General features: G+C 44.1%; 1 protein-coding gene across 2 annotated transcripts; it reads right to left on the minus strand.

Annotated features, from left to right (window-relative positions):
- Positions 1–807: 807 nt before the first annotated feature.
- On the minus strand, positions 808–18,646 carry LOC124125595 (collagen alpha-5(IV) chain-like). Of its 2 annotated transcripts, XM_046488927.2 has the most exons (18): positions 18,595–18,646; positions 18,264–18,389; positions 17,777–17,821; positions 17,610–17,672; positions 16,423–16,467; positions 15,818–15,850; positions 14,573–14,686; positions 13,861–13,879; positions 12,358–12,407; positions 11,493–11,874; positions 10,487–10,792; positions 9,340–9,768; positions 7,421–7,879; positions 6,845–7,057; positions 6,279–6,425; positions 3,322–3,608; positions 2,394–2,655; positions 808–2,361 (listed from the first exon to the last, which is right to left on the minus strand). In XM_046488927.2, exons 1-17 carry the CDS (start codon positions 18,625–18,627, stop codon positions 2,401–2,403), a joined length of 3,006 nt encoding a protein of 1,001 aa, XP_046344883.2. In that variant the 5' UTR covers positions 18,628–18,646; the 3' UTR covers positions 808–2,361; positions 2,394–2,400. The 2 variants fall into 2 exon arrangements, with proteins under 2 accessions (XP_046344883.2, XP_046344882.2); XM_046488926.2 differs by having other exon boundaries at positions 808–2,655.
- Positions 18,647–18,729: the final 83 nt, after the last annotated feature.

Raw genomic sequence — 18,729 nt, forward strand, 5'->3', positions numbered from 1 at the left:
CAGAAATGGGCTTCACACATTGTACCCATGTCGGGATTCGAACCCGGGTCTTCGGCGTGACGGGCGAACGCTTTAACCACTAGGCTACCCGACCGCCCCTGTACAAGGCAGAATATATAGGGCTTGTGTATTCCCGACCCTGTTCCGAAATAACAGAAATTTACGAAGAAATTACCAACACCTTGTTCTCAGAATCCAACTCTTCGCATATCACAGTGAATGCTTAGTAGCAAGGGGACTTGCCACCGCCAGTTTTAATGTTCATGAAGACATCCTTTCCATCAAAAAGGTTTTTGAGGGCTTTCTTTTGCGTGTCAGTCAATTTTTCAATGTTGAATTTCTTTTAAACTCGTAGTCAATGGGACTGGCCGCCATGTTGGTGCAATCGCCAAGCCAACATTGTAACTCGCATTCTGATTGGTTCGTTAGACTGAGTAGCGTAGCAAATCAAATTGGCTGATGAAAATCAAGGCTAGGTAATTGAGATCGCGAGAACCACGGGAGTGGATCCAGAGATTCCTGTAGGTTTACCGAAATGCGAGCCCTGATGAGATATAGAATGTGCACATGTATGACAAATACTACTCAAAACACGTAAGGGATCACCCGATTCTTTCATATCTCTTAAGTTAATCCGTCATACCACAGCAGATTAACTGACGTAATATGAACTTGTTTTGTGTAGTATATTACCCCGTTCAACAGACCAGTGTGTATTCATATTGCACTGATCGGTTCCCTTGGGAGTATACAAGGTTATTCGCAAAAACACGTTCTTGGATGGTCTTGATGAATAACACAATCATGTAAATACGCATTGTTTATTTCGCATTTGATGAACCATTACTGTGTTTTTGCGTGTGTAAATAAAACGTTATATGTAATGAATAATAGATGCCGATGTATTTTAGTAGACATGGGTACTAAACCCTTTCAAATTTAACATATATATGTCACGATTCATAAACCTAAATACAAGTCGTGAATAATAACTACTGCAGTTATATACAAAGAAGAATATAAATATACACATTATAACCCCATAAGACAGGATACCATACATTCTGTTAGCTCGACAACGTTGAACACTTCGTTCTGGCATTCCGCCGACTTCTCTAGCCAATATCCAGTATAGACCTTACTTGAAACACGTTTCACGCCGTGCGGGGGCAAGACGATGGTGGGGGAGTTGGAGCAGTCGCCGAGTCGCCGCAATTCGCTGTGCAGAGTTGCTTCCCTTGGGCATACCAGTAACCTATGATCGTGGTTTCGAATCCCGGTTTGCCCCGATTATGATTCTCAGCCTGTCAGCACTATAGCCGTTCTCGTGTTTTTGTCCCCTGAGTGATAAGACCTGCGTCACAGCGGGCTTTCCTCCCACGTCAAGCTGACACGCCGGGACTTGATTGGACTATTGTTCTTTCACTCACTCCATGCCGGGCCACACAGTGGCACAGTGCCTCTTCACGTGGTCTTAAAGCGACGATGCATGCATCATTGACAGTTGCATGACAGATGTAGCTATATTTCCGTGGGATTCATCTCAAGCACAAGATGCCATAGGAGTAGCCTTTTGAATACATGTACCAAGTTGCTTCCGAACAAAATATTATGCTGATTCGATAAACAAATAATTGTTATTGAAAATGTTAAAATATGAGAACATCCTTCTGAATTCATGGACACAATTTTCTCATACTGTTCAGCTGCTTTGGCAGAAAAGGAGACTTCTTTCAAAGAGTCTGGAGAAATAGGCTTATTGTTCCGTTGACAGCTTCCAGTGTTTGGATGACCGTGAGGGCGTGTGGTTAAACGCATGAATATCCCAAAGGTCTTCACGAGTGTTCACTGTCTCGTGATGGAGGTGACAAGAAGCTTCTCACTCCTACTCACACTTCTCACAAACATTACAGCTTATGCCCAACTCAGAGTACTGTGAAAAGGATTATTCGAAGGCTACACACATCTCTGCACATATGTTTGGTTTTGTCAGTGTTGTCGGAGTGAATGTCTGTCAGGAATAATCCCTTATTGGTTACAGGACGGTCATGTCACACTATGTATATGAGATATACACAGGCCGGGTCATCGTCTTGTACAAATATGTCGTTTTAGTCAAACAGAGCAAGCGTCCGTCGTTAATATATACTACTCAAAAGAAGTTAAAGAACACTTTCATATTCTTAAAACAACACATGTTCTATTTGAAAGAAAACAACTTAAAAATACCCGATAACAAAGGTTAGCACCAGCTGAGACTATGAGAATGTACAGATATGGTTATGGACGCAAAGTCCGTTTACATTCTCCATATATAAACCTATTTCCCCCTCTTTATCTTTACCTGCAAATAATGATGTAACAACGTCGCTAGATTCAAAGGCAAGGTATTATAGATTCTCATACCGACACAGTCAGCATGCAGACTTTACATCGACTGATACGAGAGAGATGTTGTCCGGCTTTTAACGTCTCCTGAGCAGGGGTGAAGTTATTTCTGTCCGGTACTGTAGCCAACCAGAAGCTAAATTTGTCGGAGAAGTAGTGGCACTGTCCGGAGCTTGTGCATTCTATAAATGGGTTTGTTGAAAAAGACTCCAAACAGCTTCCCGGACTTGCTAGTGGTTGTCCTCCGCTCATTGATCCAACGGCATGCTGTACGGAACAAATAGTTTATGGTTAATCTCGTCATGAATTTACAGCCCCAAACTATTATTGTTGATGTTACAAATGTTTGAAACATGAAAAGAGTTGGTGATTAAGTTAATACCTGTGTGCAATATTCACGCTAGGTCACTGTTGCTAAATGAACATGTGCCAGACAGACCAGTGGTTGAAGTAAAGCTACGCTCCTCGCCGCCAGGGAACCAAAACTTAAATTCTGCTATACTACTAGTTGGACAATTTACTTTCACGATCTTATGCTAAATGCAGCATTCAATAAAATTTTCGATGCCCCAAAAAACACATTTCCCAATGGTTGATTTTGGTTGTTTTTTCCTGGCTTCATTGCACCAAGCTAATCTTATTTTTATAGAACCTTGGTCGTTGTACTAAATGCAGGTTTAATTATTTTCATGTCAATTTCTCTTGTCTACTATGTCACACATCACAAGCACCACCTCCTCATTAACGAATGGTTCGAATCCCAGCAAAACCACAATTATGATCCGTGGTATGTCGTCATGCAAGTGCTTCAAATGGTAAAATCTCCCCGGCTACAATAACAGAAATACTGTTCAAAGCGGCGATAAAACAACTCACTCACTCATGTACTATGTCACGAGAATTGTAGCAGATGTAGCGTGGAAGACGTCTTACCATGACAAAGCTGTACCCAGTCCACAGTTCCTCCCAGTTCTGCGGGCAGTCGGGATTCTGGGGCGTCTGACTGTGAACTGCTATGACTGGCGCGGGGGCCTGGCAAACTGTACACCGGCTGATATACGTCAGCATTGCAGCTCCCTCTACAGGCATCATGGGGATTACCTCCCCTGTGGACAGCCAGTAGCTGGTAGCTGTGCGGCTGGCGTAGTTGCAGACGTTATGGATGTTGCAAAAGAGGATGGGCATTGGGCTGAATCGGCTGACACAGGAACCACCCAGACCTGCAATGAACACATGCTTTATGTAAGAGCAGGGTCTCTACATAAGAGGGGCACGGGGGGGGGGGGTATAGGCTTCTCGGGCGTGGTAGTTAACTATTCAGGTGTGTCCCCTCGACATGTTAGAATCATGATCGTGGGTTTGAATCCCAGACCTGATTATGTTGCTTGGTTTGTCAGTATCATACCGGTGCAATGTTTATGACCGTCATCGCTTCGGGCTTTGCACCCGCATCAAGCTGACACGCCATCATAGAACTCCCCGAGATGAGTGATCTGCGCGCGCATGCCGCTCATTTTCAAGATGGCCTCCGCCTTTATCTGCAGATGCACGTATATTCATTGGAGAGAGGGAGAGAGGGGGGGAGGGGGGCGGGGAGTGTGTCAGAACTAGAGGGTGCGGCTAGCCAGTGGTTTGTGCCATCTTTGTCACTAAACGCATGCACACACAACTGCAACAATACATAAAGATACTGGAAAGGGGAGATAATATTGGATGGAAATCAAGCAAAACAACACATGAAAACGAGCATCTGGGTAAGTTCTCAAAGGCTGAGATCGGCTCACACTGCACTGGACAACGAGAACTGAATATGATCAGCAGTTTACTGAAGTTTCTCTCCCCCTGATGAGATTCTCATTTGTCTCATTGTTGTTTGTGTGTCTTAAATACATTTTTGGTTGTTATATTATCAAGATATTCCAGTTGTATTACAACTGCCTATTGGTGATCGAATCTGACCCAGACAATCCAGGGACGGTAGCCTTTATAATAGCATACATTAGGAGGTAAGAGTTATTTCCCATGGTAGGAATAATGACAAGCTCCTTCCCAGCGCGTGACACCTTCGTTACACTCTCGGTAACATCGCTGCCAACAGTGTGGGCGCGGCAATTACAAGAATCTTGAAATTTGCCCTCTAACCCCATATGTAGTAACGTTATACTTTTGTTTATGTCTTTGGGAATGCCATCATATTTCATGGTTTATGACTGACCATGTTTTCCAGATGAATTTACTTTGTTGTTTTAATAATCAGATTGGTTCGAGATTGCAGACTAACGGAAAATCAACCAACCTCCCCCTTACATTCTTACTATATCAATTAAAGATGATACCTTTAATGAAATAGAAATTCAAATTGACAAACAAAGAAAGTAACTTAGCAGCGGTAAGTGTATTCGGCGTCACGACAGTCGTCACTTGTTTGTAAACATAACGGTCATTCGGTTGCGAGTTTAACTCCATGGTTGGGGCCACCTATCACAGTGGGGAGTTTTGACTGGTGGCAGCGATAGTATAGAGAGCTCCGCGAACCTACTATCGCTGAAAGGAGCTTTGAATAATGACTATAGTTATGTCCCTTAGTATATATGTTGACAAGCTCCACACACCGATCTAGGCTGTTCACGGAACACGTGATGAATGTTGTGAGAATCGTCCACCTGCTAAATTATTTTCATTATTTATATTATGTTATTTTTCAATTTGAATTTCTATTTCACTTCAACTATCATGTAGTATTTAAGGAGCTGTGTGTTATTTCGTTAGTCTGCAATCTCGAACAAATCTGATTCAAACAAAGAGAACGTAAATTAATTCATCAGTTCGTCGTCACTATATTTGAGGTTAAATGGAGAATTTATAGATTCCTGTAATGGCCGCTTCCACACTGATGGCCGCCATGTTACGGACAGTGTAACCAAGGTGTCACGCGTTTGGAAGGAGCTTGATATGTTGACCTTTCAAACATACAAGACGTCAATATGGCCGACACGATTTACGAGAAGGGAGCGATTTCGGAAGTTGCTGATGAACCTATAGCGGTTACATATTTTAGTCATCATCATTGATCAATTGGACGATCATTGAAAAGTGATTAAAGATTTGTCCAACAGACACTAAGGTAAACTCATAGACCGCTGTAGACTGTCACTGTCAGCCCAGACACGGATCGCCTACCATTGTTTGGATGTGCATTTCTTCGTTTTGTTCACCAGGATGGGTCGCAGCGAGGATATTCGTGAACGATCGTGCAGTCAAACTCTCTGACGTTTCTTAATGTATACTAAAGCGGGGAATTTAAGATTAAAGGGTCTAAATGATCAGAAAGAACGCTTCTGTATGTATTCGTGCTAGGGAATTCCCAGGGGTTTCCCAAGGAATGTGGAAGTAGTCCGTCAGTGTTTACGTCATTTCAAGAACACGGTCTCGTGAAAAACGTATGAACGTCAAATTGTGTCGTTCATACACGTATGAACATCAATTTCGCGGTCATGTGACCGACCTCTCGTCCAATTGAAAAGCCGTATATCGTGTAAACTTCAAATTAAAAACTACATCGATATACAATTAGATTGTATGATAGACACCCGTGAAGATCAGGGTTAGAATAGGTCTTAAGCAACTCATGCTTGCCGTAAAAGGCGACTATGCTTGTCAAGAGAGGCGACTAAAGGGATCGGGTGGTCAGGCTCGCTGACATGGTTAATGCATGTCATCGTATCCAAATTGCGTGGATCGATCCTCATGATGCCAACAACTGGATTGTCTGGTTAAGACTCGAATATTTGCAGACCGCCGTCACATAGCTGGAATGTTGCGGAGTGCGGCGTTAAACCACAAACGAAATACAAGAAACGCATGAAAGCTACATGAGGCCAGTGCCGTACCGAGATCCTGGGAGTGAGCCCGCCCCTCATCCTCGGTGTGGAGGATGCTGTACCCGGTCCACAGTGAGGGGTGCCAGGACACGCAGGGTGGTTTGCGCTGATCCTGGCTGTGACGGACGTAGATGTACGCTGAGGGTCCGGCTAGACCTGGGAACACGTGGATGAGGACGTTAATACATCTTGTTGATGGATGTTTTATGGACACAGCGTAAAAAAATATATACACGCCTTTGTGTACAGAGCAAGGAAATATGGATGCTAGGCATGAGGGTTCATGTCTGTCTGGCAATGAATCGATAAAAACTACACGCCAATTTTTTAAATTGACTTAATAATCTATTTGATTTAAATTATGAAGGAAAAGATTGAAGTTTAACCGTTCAGTTAAATTGTCAAATAAAAGCTGGAGCCAAACATCCATACGAAGCCTACGGAATCTTAAAAGGGACGTTATGAAAAAAATACAAAGTTCAATTTTGCTTGTTTTTGGAAGAGCGACAAAGCGACAATATCCTTCTTCGATTTCATAGAAACCAGATATATAAAAAGTGATAGCTCCTTCCTACCTGGTGTTCCTCTGGATCCCGGTAGTCCTTCTCCCCTCTCCCCCTTGGATCCCGTGGGCCCCGGAATCCCGACCCCTGCCTCACCCTTCTCTCCCTGTTCTCCAAAACCGGCTGGTCCCGGGGGTCCTTCTGGGCCGACTTCACCCTTAATTCCAGGGTCACCTCTCTCTCCCCGGGGGCCAGGCATGCCCATCCCGACCATGCCCTTGTCGCCTGCAAGAAAAGCGCCAAAACTGATTCCCAATCATTTGAACACTTTCCTCACAATTTTTAAAAGGTTGGCTCATTTCGAAAATTATGTTAATGTATCAGACGAATTTTACAGACAGTCTCATATCTCATCTTTGATATGGATAAAATTGTTCATAATTGCTTTCATATATATAGATACTACTCAAAAGAATTTAAAGATTACCCGGTTTATACAGCTGTAGTTGATCGGTCACCCAAGAAAACCTGATTCCTTTATATGACTATGTTAAATCTGCTATGGCATGAAATATGGCATGAGAGAATCGGATGTTCTCTTACTCCTTTTGAGTCCTCTTATGTATTAAGGACATATACTCTACTTACCTTTGAAGCCTTTCATCCCAAAACCGGGCTGTCCCCGCTCTCCTTTCTGGCCGTCACCCCCAGGCAGGCCCCGGAGGCCTGGCAATCCAGTCTGACCCAGGGGGCCAGGTTCGCCTCTCTCCCCCTGCAACCCGCGGGCGACTTCTCCGGGTTCCCCCTTCTCTCCTCTAGGTCCCTCCGCTCCATACCCCTGTTCTCCCGGCATTCCCATCTCCCCTGGGTAGCCCCGGGGTCCTGGTTCCCCTGCCTCGCCCTTGTCCCCATCCCACCCCGGGGCCCCAGGCTCGCCGTTAAGACCATTAGCCCCAGGAGGGCCGATCTGTCCATCCAGACCGTCTAGCCCTGGTAGACCCTGCAGACCTAGTTCCCCCTTCTCCCCAGACACCCCTTGTGGTCCCTGGGGACCGTCTGATCCAGGGTAACCCCTCTCGCCGTCCAGCCCAGTTAAGCCCCTTTCACCTGAAGACATATTATTCAGCACCACTCAATTAAGAATTGATTTCAATATTCCTTTGCGTTTGTGGAGGTTTAAGCGTAAAAACTGATTTGCCAAACTGTGTAGAGCCGTGACAAATTACTCAAAGTGTGCAAACCGGGATTTACGTTATACCTCAATAAACGCGCAAAAAAATTCAAGTAAATTCTTATTAATAAATAAGGCAACAATTATAACGTCTCAGACTCCTTATTTAATTAGTAACAGACAAACATGTAGACAACAATACGAAATGAATGACATCGTTCAGCGCAATAATGCAACACAGCCCACTCCAGGTCCAATTGTCAATCTGGGCGCCGTTGCACAAAGCGAACACAGGCTTACGACACTCGTAGAGCTAGAGGTTGTTCTGTACAACGGCACCAAGGAAATGGTAGTCCGCTAGTGGGCGTGGCCTATTTGTTTGGGATCATGGAAGTATAAACGCAAACATAACATGTCATGAAATCACTTGCAATTTATTTATATAGGAACGATCACTGAGCATGCTCAGGCTTGGACTGTTCCACTTCTACAGCGTCATATCTCACTCCGCAGATGTGAGGACATTGTTGGGCATTATTCAGTCAGTTAATGCCCTGTTTTAAAAAGTTTTCGGTTTCGAAAGTTTTAAGATCCAAGGTTAACGAGTATACGTCAGAATCGACTGTCTAAAGTTTAGCCGAATGAATCAAGAACCTTTTTGAAAAACTATAAACCGCGCACCATCACCTTTAGGACTACATAAGGGCACCACTGTCGTTGCGATTTCAGTAAGTAGGGTTGGAAGCCGCTTTTAACAGCATATATTCCAATACAGTAAACTACGGTTATAACGCACTCAAAATGGTCACTAATTTTCGTTCATTTTAGCCGTAGTTCGTTATATGCATATATACAGCGTAACAACAGCAAATAGTCGGGACAAAAAGGTAAATTCGGTATATCCGTCAGTTCGTTATAAGCGTGTTCGTTATAAACGTAGTTTACTGTACGGGAGGAAATCGATTATACTCGAGTCTGGGCCAGCAAACCAGTGGTTGAGTAGCGACCCATGAGGTATGATGACATACAATAATCCAGATTACAATTTATACGATCCTCGTTAGCCTTCATTTACGACAGGGTAGGGAACCGAGGACCTTACCCAGAATTCACTACAACACAACAAACGTATTCCTCCCCTCTCGAGTTTACTATTGTGATATGTACATACATACAGAAGCCTTTTAGGGCCATTTGTTTCTTATGTTTTGTTTTCTTGAAATTTCAAGATTGACATTTCAAGATGCTATGTTGAAACTTCAAGATCATTATCTTGAAATTTCAACTTAGCATCTATCTTGCTTAGTATCTTTAAAAATATATATATATATATATAAACAAATTGCCATACAAGGCTTCCGTACATACATCAAATTATTCAGCGTTATTCACTGACCTTTGATCCCCGGTATACTGTCAGCATCTGATGCGGGTCTCCCTGGTTTCCCGTCCCTCCCTGGCTCTCCGGGCAGACCTGCAGCTCCCTTCCCCCCCTTGACTCCAGGGGGTCCCTCCGCCCCGTCCCTCCCGTTCAGACCTTCACCAGGGGCTCCCTTCTCGCCCTTGATCCCATCGGAGGATAAACCGGACTCCCCCTTCACTCCTCTCTCCCCCGGGGCGCCCGGTTCTCCAGGGTAACCCTCCCTACCCGGCGTCCCCTTGCTCCCCTTGACGCCATTGAGACCGTCTAGCCCGGGGAGACCTTGACCTTGCAGGCCTTGTGGGCCAGGCCGACCCGGGGGTCCCGCAATTCCGCTTTCCCCCTTCTCTCCTGGGAACCCCATCTCCCCCGGCAGCCCCGGAGTCCCAAACATTCCCTTCGTGCCTGAAAACAAGCATTTATATTATGTCCTTACTCTCTTTGAAGAGCGGCCATTCGTTTTCTTTTCCATGTGGTCGGCGTAAATTATCGAATATCGAGGTATTGTGGCATGTGAATAAACTAGCGTTGGTGAGATTTCTCTTTTGTATTCTGATATTCAGTTATTGATAATTGGAAATATGAGGTTTGAAACAGAACCTTTGCCTCGCAATGGTCACAATACTGGGTCCGTTAGTTCCGGTATCTTCCAGTGATAGTACAAGGTAAGGCTCACACAATGCTATAATTAATTCAATTTAATACAGCAAAAAGCCGAATCAACCCACATTCATAAATACTCGTGTCTTTCCGGGACAAGCCGAACTACATCGGAGGCCTGTCAGTCAAAAGGTACATCGGTTGAAATAATGGACAAATGTACAGAATAATAGTTAAATGTTACGAATAAAGCTCTGAACTGTTTCTACAAGGGTACAGAAAGGGGCGAAGTCACTCGACTCCTCGTCCCAATACATGTCATCTCACACAGCATTGAAAGGAATTCATGTCAGAACCGGATTTCACAATATAATGACACAACACAATCTGGCGAATGTCAAGTCCCTTATATAGATGTTGCTCGATATAGAATTGTATAACTTAGACGTAGACGTGAAAGAGGCGATGTTTGACGAATGTAGTAAGGGAGATAACTCTTCACTGAGACAGATCAACTACCTACCTCGCATACCCGGAAGTCCCTCTCCAGGAGTTCCGGGGGATCCCGGCAGTCCATCCTCACCGTCCAGACCGGGTAGCCCGTCCCTCCCAGGCTCGCCACTCATCCCCGGGAATCCTCTAGGACCTGTTTGACCTCTCACGCCCTCCCCTTGTTCCCCCTTCTGCCCAGGGGGTCCCATTGGCCCTACTACAGTTCCTGCCTCCGTGACCGCTCCTCCCGGGGGACCTGGAGGACCGGAATACCCGCGTTCCCCTTTTTCACCAACAGGCCCCGGTTTCCCGGCCACACCCTTCCGGCCTCGCTTTCCTAGACATATAACACTCGTTTAGATTATGTTATGCCTAAATGATACTTTTGAATATCTTCCATGCATCATTTTCGCTTTAGTAGTGAACCAGGAGACGGAAGACGAAACAGTAATTGGATACGCCATGTTACATCAACATTGGGAAAAGAATTAATCTGAACAAGCAAGCAATTTCAAATCTTTGAATGTGTCTCTGATACACATAATAGAGAGAGAGAGAGAGAGAGAGAGAGAGAGAGAGAGAGAGAGAGAGTTTATCGATGTCAACTTCTTTATTATGAGGAACACAACGTTTCTTGTCCTCCTTGACAAGATGTCAACGTGTACACATCACAACTTGCTTGTTTCTGAAACAACTTTTTCCAGTAATGGGAATAAAAATAACAAACAGCAGATAGTGTTGGTACAGTGTATCCATTGTCGCGTACAGCAGTGACATTTAATAGACTATTCCCGATTTTGAGTTATTTTGCAAATCATGGACTGTAGTGCTTGGGGTCATTGATTTAAGTGATCTGTGCCACCATCTATCTGTCGTATTATCCCCCTTTCTTGGCCCTCTCATCCGATGAAACGTTGTTCTATAATAAAGTTTACATGCATACAGTCTCCTTCTTAAGCAATCAACTTGTTATGGCCTGAACCAAACATAAAAAAAAAAACTGAGTTAACTGTTTGCAACGATTCTCTGTGTGTTACCTGACGGCCCAATTGTTCCGTGATAGCCCTTTTCGCCTTTAACTGACAGCCCTCGTGGCCCGGGGGGTCCTGACATCCCTGGGAGCCCTGGTAGCGCCGCCCCTGGTGGACAATCCCGACCCGAGCGTCCTGGCATACCGACCATCCCTTCCTCTCCCTTTGAACCTTTACTGCCAGGGAGCCCGACCCCATAGCTGCCTTTAGGGCCATGTAGCCCGGGGAGGCCGTCACGTCCTGGGGTGCCTATGGACCCTTTCTCTCCCCGGGGTCCGAGTAAGCCCCTTACAGAGCCAGACCCCCCTGGTGTCCCGGGTATGCCTGGAGAGCCCGGGGGCCCAGGGAGGCCGTCTTTCCCTGCGTACCCACGTGGCCCGGGGAGACCCTGCAGATCACCATAATGAATGAATGAATGAAGTGGGTGAGTGAGTGACAGATAATGGTATTACGCCGCTTTTAGCAATATTCCAGCAATATCAAGGCGGAGGACCCAAGAAATGCGCTTCACACAATTTTCCCATGTGGGGAATCGAACCCGGGTCTTCGGCCTGGCGAGCTAATGCTTCAATCAATAGGCTACCACAACGTTCCGAAAGAAAGACGAACAAACGACCGAACGAATGAATAAATTTCAGTTAGCGTTTAGGTTTGAAACGCTAAAAACATTCCCAGCGTAAGTCTCGACAACGTCCCATAAATGTGTTTTCTTTGCCGGTGGTATCGGCGGATAACGACATTTAAAGAAATCAGTGTATAAAACATACCAAAAATCTAACGAATACACCCATGTACGTGGGTTCTTAATTACCCATGCATCTCTACGCCAGCTGCCCAGCAGGTACATATACAGAACGCGAAGTTTACCTACTCTGGACCCTTTTACTGCTGGGAGGCGGAGCCCTGGGAATCCGTAAGGCCCTGTAAAGTAGAGAGTCCCACGTTAATACATCTTTCTCTCCATACGACGTTGGACATTATAAGCTTTTTTTTAGCCTTACAAATATACAGACCGCTATTTATACCTATATTGTAAGACTGACTTATGACAGTCGTAGCGCTACGAACGAGGTCCTGAAGCTACTGGAATGCTGGTAGTGAAGTTTAGTGGTCGTAGTATGGATAAAATGGAGGACTAGGGTGTGACGATTTGCCTGACCTATAACCAGTTTGGTTCCAATACTTGTAACACAAGCATCATCTTGTTCGTAAATTTACCCAAATGCAACGCTGTATATCAATTACAGTAAACTACGGTTATAACGAACACGCTTATAACGAACTGACGGCTATAACGAACTACTTTTTTGGTCCCGATAATTAGCTGTATTATGCTGTATATATGCTTATAACGAACTACGGTTATAACGAACTAAAATTAGTAGTCCCTTTGAGTTCGTTATAACCGTACTTTACTGTAGCAGACATGATTACTCTAGTAAACAATGTCTCAGTTAAACACGGAAACTGAAATAGGCAGCATGCCACTGTCCATCTTTAAGGTTGAAAAGAAGCCACCGATAGACTCGTCAGAGCCACTGAGCGATCGGTAGTGCTACAGGAGTTATTCCCCTTGGTAGGGGTCTGTCTATAGTATACATATATACATCCATAATATTTTGAATCAAGCCTGCAGGTCGGTAGCATTTTTTTTAAAACAAGATCCGCCCCACGCTAATTTTCATTAAAGATCTGGAAACCTTTTTCGATGAAATAAAGTCAAATACACGTATTTGGAAGTTTTAATGGTTGATGAAGAGAAAAAATGTAGTTATATTTGGGGATGTTCATGAAAAAATGATGAAAAGATATGGTAACATGGGTCACCCTGTCTACAACCCCTTTCCTTATAAAAAAAAAGCAAGTAGACAATTTATATTACACAGTACGTAACACTTATTAGTTAATATAAAAGGTATTACAGAACACTGGGCCATCACTATGAGGTCCATATATATTACAAAGAGTAATCTTATTCCTCAATAGTTGTATATGTGATAATATGGTTTCCATTTACATCAGATTTAGTCTTGTGGATCTATATGTATAAAATATTGTTGCATAAAATGTTTACATTTGATTGTTATGGAGCAATAATGCTTTTGAGACCTATTCATATCTGTATGGAGTGAAAGATCGTCAGTCCGGGTTCCGTCAGCCTGAAAACCCATCATTCCGATATGCGATTAAAGGGACATTACTCTAAACCATGCTTCCGTGATCAGTAAATTTGACTTCATTTGAGCCAGTCACGTTGTTTCACTTCATTTTAATCTATCTGCACCTAGCTGTAGGTAGCCAGTAGCTTGATGACGCACTGACCACCCCCCCCCCCCCCCCCCCCCCCCCCCCCCCACCCCCCAACATCTCTCACCTCTCAATCCACGCTCGCCCTGTAACAGACAAAACGCACGTGATTAGGTTACGATTTTACTAGCGCTTCAGTTACATTGGTCGGCACTGAGATATAGTTCAGCATCTTCCCGAGTCCAGGGCGTTAACTGACAATAAAAGAATTTTATAGTGTTTTGCGTTTAGTCTCGAGAAGAAGTAAAAACGGCATTTAGGAAATATTAATTACCAGGAAGTGATTGGTAAAGATGCAAACATTGTGTTCGTTGAAGATATTTACATTGAAAATTTCATCGATGAAGACACAAGAAAACAGCTTTGAATATTTCCAACTCAAGGGCTACAAATCGGACACCGATAACCACCATCACAAGATGACGTGATTGCAATGAACGTGTGTGTTCAGTCGAGATTGTCTAGTTACGTTTTTTTTCTGAAACCCAGAGTGTATGAGTGTGGTTTTACGCCGCTTTTAGCAAAACTAGAATTCCATGAATATAACGGCGGGGAATGCTAGAAATGGGCTTCACACATTGTACAGATGTCGAAACACCCAGATATTAAAGACAACGAAATCCAAATGATTTTCAAAACGTGTGAGATTACATCGAAGATATTCAGGTAAATATTATATTATACAACCATGTCACTGTTGTGTTTTTAAAACTTACTATCGCAAACATATATATTGGACAAGATAATTGACGCAAAGTTGTCTGAGATCTGTGTCTTACTTTTTCACCTTTCAGGCCTTTGGCAATCTTCGTTATCATGTTGACGAGGGCAGGTGCTCCGTCTGGGGTGTAGTTCCCTGGGAGGCCGGGCAGGCCCGGGGGACCTCGGACACCCTGCAATTCAATATTTCGTTAAACACGAGGAGACTGACCGTGTGGGTCTGGGGTACAGACGTGGTGACCACTTTCCTATCTCATGCAAAGACGGATATTTTACTACGCTTCACAAATCGGTGTAAAATACCTGATTTCAATTAGATTGGGACCGATTGAGTGAGTGAGTGAGTGAGTGAGTGAGTGAGTGAGTTGGGTTTAACGCCGCCTTTAACAGTATTCCAGTTATATCACGGCGTGGCAGCTTAATGTGGGAGGAAAGCCCGAAGTGATGCAGGTCTCACACGCTTACCACTTCGGTGAAACCCACGAGCACGGTTATGGTGCTGACAAACCTTGAAACAATCGGAGCGAACATGAGATTGGGAAACGTCCAATCCTTGACGGTAATGTCAAGAACTTGTCTCTCATTTTTATGAGAAAATTAAGATTTGCATTAAAGGATGAAGGTTGACAACAAAAGGAATCAAAGGAATTACTGCGAGTCCTAGCTGGCCAAGACACATTGAACATAATCAGGTATAGACGAACCTAGAACGACATGACACCTAAAGAGGTGCAGATTGTATAGGATTTGAAGCTGTTTGAGTTGGATAACACGTCATCCACACTACCCTGCTTCAAATATAGGGTCATGCAGTGTTCACGTCGCGATTCCAACACACACAAAAAAGATGTGTATATGTTCTCTTGAATCTCTAATTGTAATTGTGTTACGTCACAGTCACCCATATTTGTTATATCACGACGGCACGTAAATAACCGAGCCTGGACCAAACACACCAGTGGTTGATAGTCTGAGCATTAACCCCCAGCGTCAGAGGTACGGTGACGCTCAATTAATCCATTCAAGAGTTATCTCCCCTCGATGGCGGTCTCCAGGCCACTATACGTGACCTCATGTGGCAGTCTTTGAAACCATCCTATTCCCAACTTTCTTCGACAAGTATTTTGTCCTGGAGACATTTCTTGTCAAGAATCCCCACAGAGAAGGAACGATATAACCCCATTTAGCCAATATAATCTCGAGATAAACTTAAATCCCCCAAATATTGGCAATAACGACTATGGAGTCATGTATACTGCGTGTTTGAAAGACTATACACATAAAGCTGAACAAGACAGACGTACCGGCACACTAACACCCGGAGGACCCCTCGGACCCTGCAATGGAAGAGTAGAGAATGTAACAGACATGATTCCGTGAAGGTTTTACGGGAATCCAAAACACAAACATTGTATAGAGCAGTCTTACCTTCGTTCTTGATGAAGCTCCTTATTGACATGCGACTGTACGTGTACCTCTGCTTGTATTGGCACTGTTAACAGCTATCGTTAACCGAGCTGCAGTGTGATGAGCAGTTTTCAGTTTATTCAAACCTCTCCCCGCAATCGGCTTGTTTCGAACCCATATAAAAGTCATCTTAGACAACACAGTCGATATTTAAACAAGGTCGTGCCCGAGACAAACATGTGACATAACGCCATCTAGCGGCAATCGTGAACCTACATATTCATATCAATAGTGTTACTGTTAACTTTTTTCTTTTCCAAATCAAATTAAACTACATAATTTCCGTTAAACATCTATTTTTTTCCTAAAAACGGCCATTACGAACTTTAAGCGGCGGAATCTAGCGGTACACGTGTTTCAGTTAAGAAAATACAATATCACTATTCCAATGCTGCCCAATGTAGTCAACGGAAATAGCCGAGTGGACCCGACAGCCTCTCACCATAGATCCTGGAACACCAGGTGACCCTGGCTCCCCACTGACTCCCTGAAACACAAATATCACCATTACAACGTCTGATCTGACCCACAGGGTAGTTTCACCTCGATAGCTCACCTGACCTATGGCAATGTGGGTTGCATATTCCCCCGAGTGGAATCAGTGAGCAGTCTCCTGTGCACCACGTGGTGGCTGTACGCCAGTGTGTAAACACAGCCTTGTCTTATCCCCCGATATACATGTGGCGGTAAGGGTGCTGTATGTGTAACACGAACCATGGATGTAATAGCTTTTATAGGTGTGACTCAAGGGAGAGGTGTTTGTATGGGCCAAGGAAACCTATTCGACACGTGGCTCCTAATAGTTGAAAAATGATATCCAATATATGACTGATTTTCCCTGAGAATCGTAAAGTCGACATAAGAGTGGCTGTTGCTGAATAACGTAGATTCAATGCATGAATATTTATATATCTGGGTGTTATAAAGTCGACATTATTGTGACTGTTCAGTGCTAGGTAACGTAAAGTCGACATATGACTATTCAGTGCTAAGTAACGTAAAGTCGACATATGACTGTCCAGTGCTAGGTAGCGTAAAGTCAACATATGACTATTCAGTGCTAGGTAACGTAAAGTCGACATATGACTGTTCAGTGCTAGGTAACGTAAAGTCCACGCATGAATATTTATTGTTATAACGTGATTATAAAGTCAATACATGAATGCTTATTGTTAGGTAACGTAAAGTCGCTTCGTGACTGTTTATAACAGAATAACGAGTCGGTGCGTTGAGATGCATAGAGAGACTTCATGAGCCATGTTACATGACGCCACACTTTATTAGCTACATTACTAACAAAGTTTGTTGCGTTTGCATGTGTTTGTGACAGGTGCCACAGTTGGGACAGGATACGCTCACCTCTTCGCGAACACCTGGTGTCATCACTATTTGGTGGGGATTCAAGGACCATATGCATGATATGGCCGGAATTGTACCAGTCGACTTTGCTTTTGGCAGAGATTTCTAATAAATATGGAAAGGGGTTTGTCGCTTTTATTCACAAAACGACTTGGTCGTAGTTCCTTAGCTATTAAGGTTGTCGTATCAGGCTGATTAGGATTTCTGTAAAAATGCTGACTGGCCAATTTGACCAATGACGCCATATAAAAATAACCACGTGTTACTCACGTGCAGTCCGTCACATCCAGGAAGTCCGCGCATGCCATCCTCTCCCGGGGGACCAGTCTCTCCCTGAAACAATTAAAACGTTCAGACTGAAGTTTGCATTCGACAATAATCAACAGCACACCCCGCACCTCCTCTTACACCATGCCGGGTGTCCGCAGGCTACTTACCGTTTTACCATTCTTGCCTGGCACCCCAGGTACTCCCACCGGACCCTGAAACAAGGGAATTGTACATCAGACTCATAATAACATCATCATCATCATCATCATCATCACCATCATCATCGGGGCGGTGGGGTAGCCCAGTGGTTAAAGCGTCGGCTCCTAACGTTGAAGATCCGGGTTCGATTCCCCTTATGGGTACAATTTGGGAAGCCCCTTTTCCGCTGTCCCCCGCCGTGATATTGCTGGAATATTGCTTAAAACGGCTTAAAACCATACTCATTCATTTATCACCATCATCGTCGTTATCGTCGTCGTCGTCGTCATCGTTATTGCTATTACTATTTGTTAGTATCGCCATCATCAACAATATAATAATCCTATAAAATTACCGTTGTTCATGATAACCCAAAATGAAAGAGGACATTTCATTTACTCTGATTTCAGTCCCATTCAACCAAGTCCAATGATTTCACCGTGAATCTCTACTCACTCTAAAGCCCCTTGGTCCCATGACGCCATCAAAACCAGCCAACCCCTTGTCCCCCTTCGGCCCATGGGGACCCACGTCTCCCATTGGTCCAGGGTGGCCGATCGCGCCTCTCCCGCCGGCTCGACCCTGTCGTGAGGAAATAAGATAAATATGATATACAGTTATGTACCTTTCCCTGCATCGGAAGCGGTTAGAAACTGTATAAAACATAAAATGTGAAAAACAGAAAGTTAGAGGAATCGTAGATTTCTTTAATAACAAAAACATCTAATCATAAACGATGCGAATATATCTTTTTGAAAATAACCTTCACACAAGGGCGATAACTCACCGGTTGCCCTGTAGTCCCCGGAACACCAGGCATGCCGCGACTGCCCTACAACGAAAGAAATCAGTGAAGTATTTCTGTTTCATCAGTCACTGTCGTCATGGACACACACGCGGGTGCTTACGGCTATAACGGTTC

Source organism: Haliotis rufescens, unplaced genomic scaffold, assembly GCF_023055435.1.
Source record: "Haliotis rufescens isolate VD_foot unplaced genomic scaffold, xgHalRufe1.0.p SCAF_11, whole genome shotgun sequence".
In the NCBI taxonomy this organism is placed as follows: Eukaryota; Metazoa; Mollusca; class Gastropoda; order Lepetellida; family Haliotidae; genus Haliotis; species Haliotis rufescens.

Excerpts from the sequence above, each read along its gene's own strand:
- LOC124125595 (XM_046488927.2), bottom strand. The coding sequence starts at position 18,627 with ATGCCTGGTGTTCCGGGGACTACAGGGCAACCG. Across the intron at positions 17,822-18,263 it reads TGGGACCAAGGGGCTTTAGA|GGTCCGGTGGGAGTACCTGG; the intron begins GTGAGTAGAGAT and ends CCCTTGTTTCAG. Across the intron at positions 10,793-11,492 it reads CGGAACAATTGGGCCGTCAG|GAAAGCGAGGCCGGAAGGGT; the intron begins GTAACACACAGA and ends TTATATGTCTAG.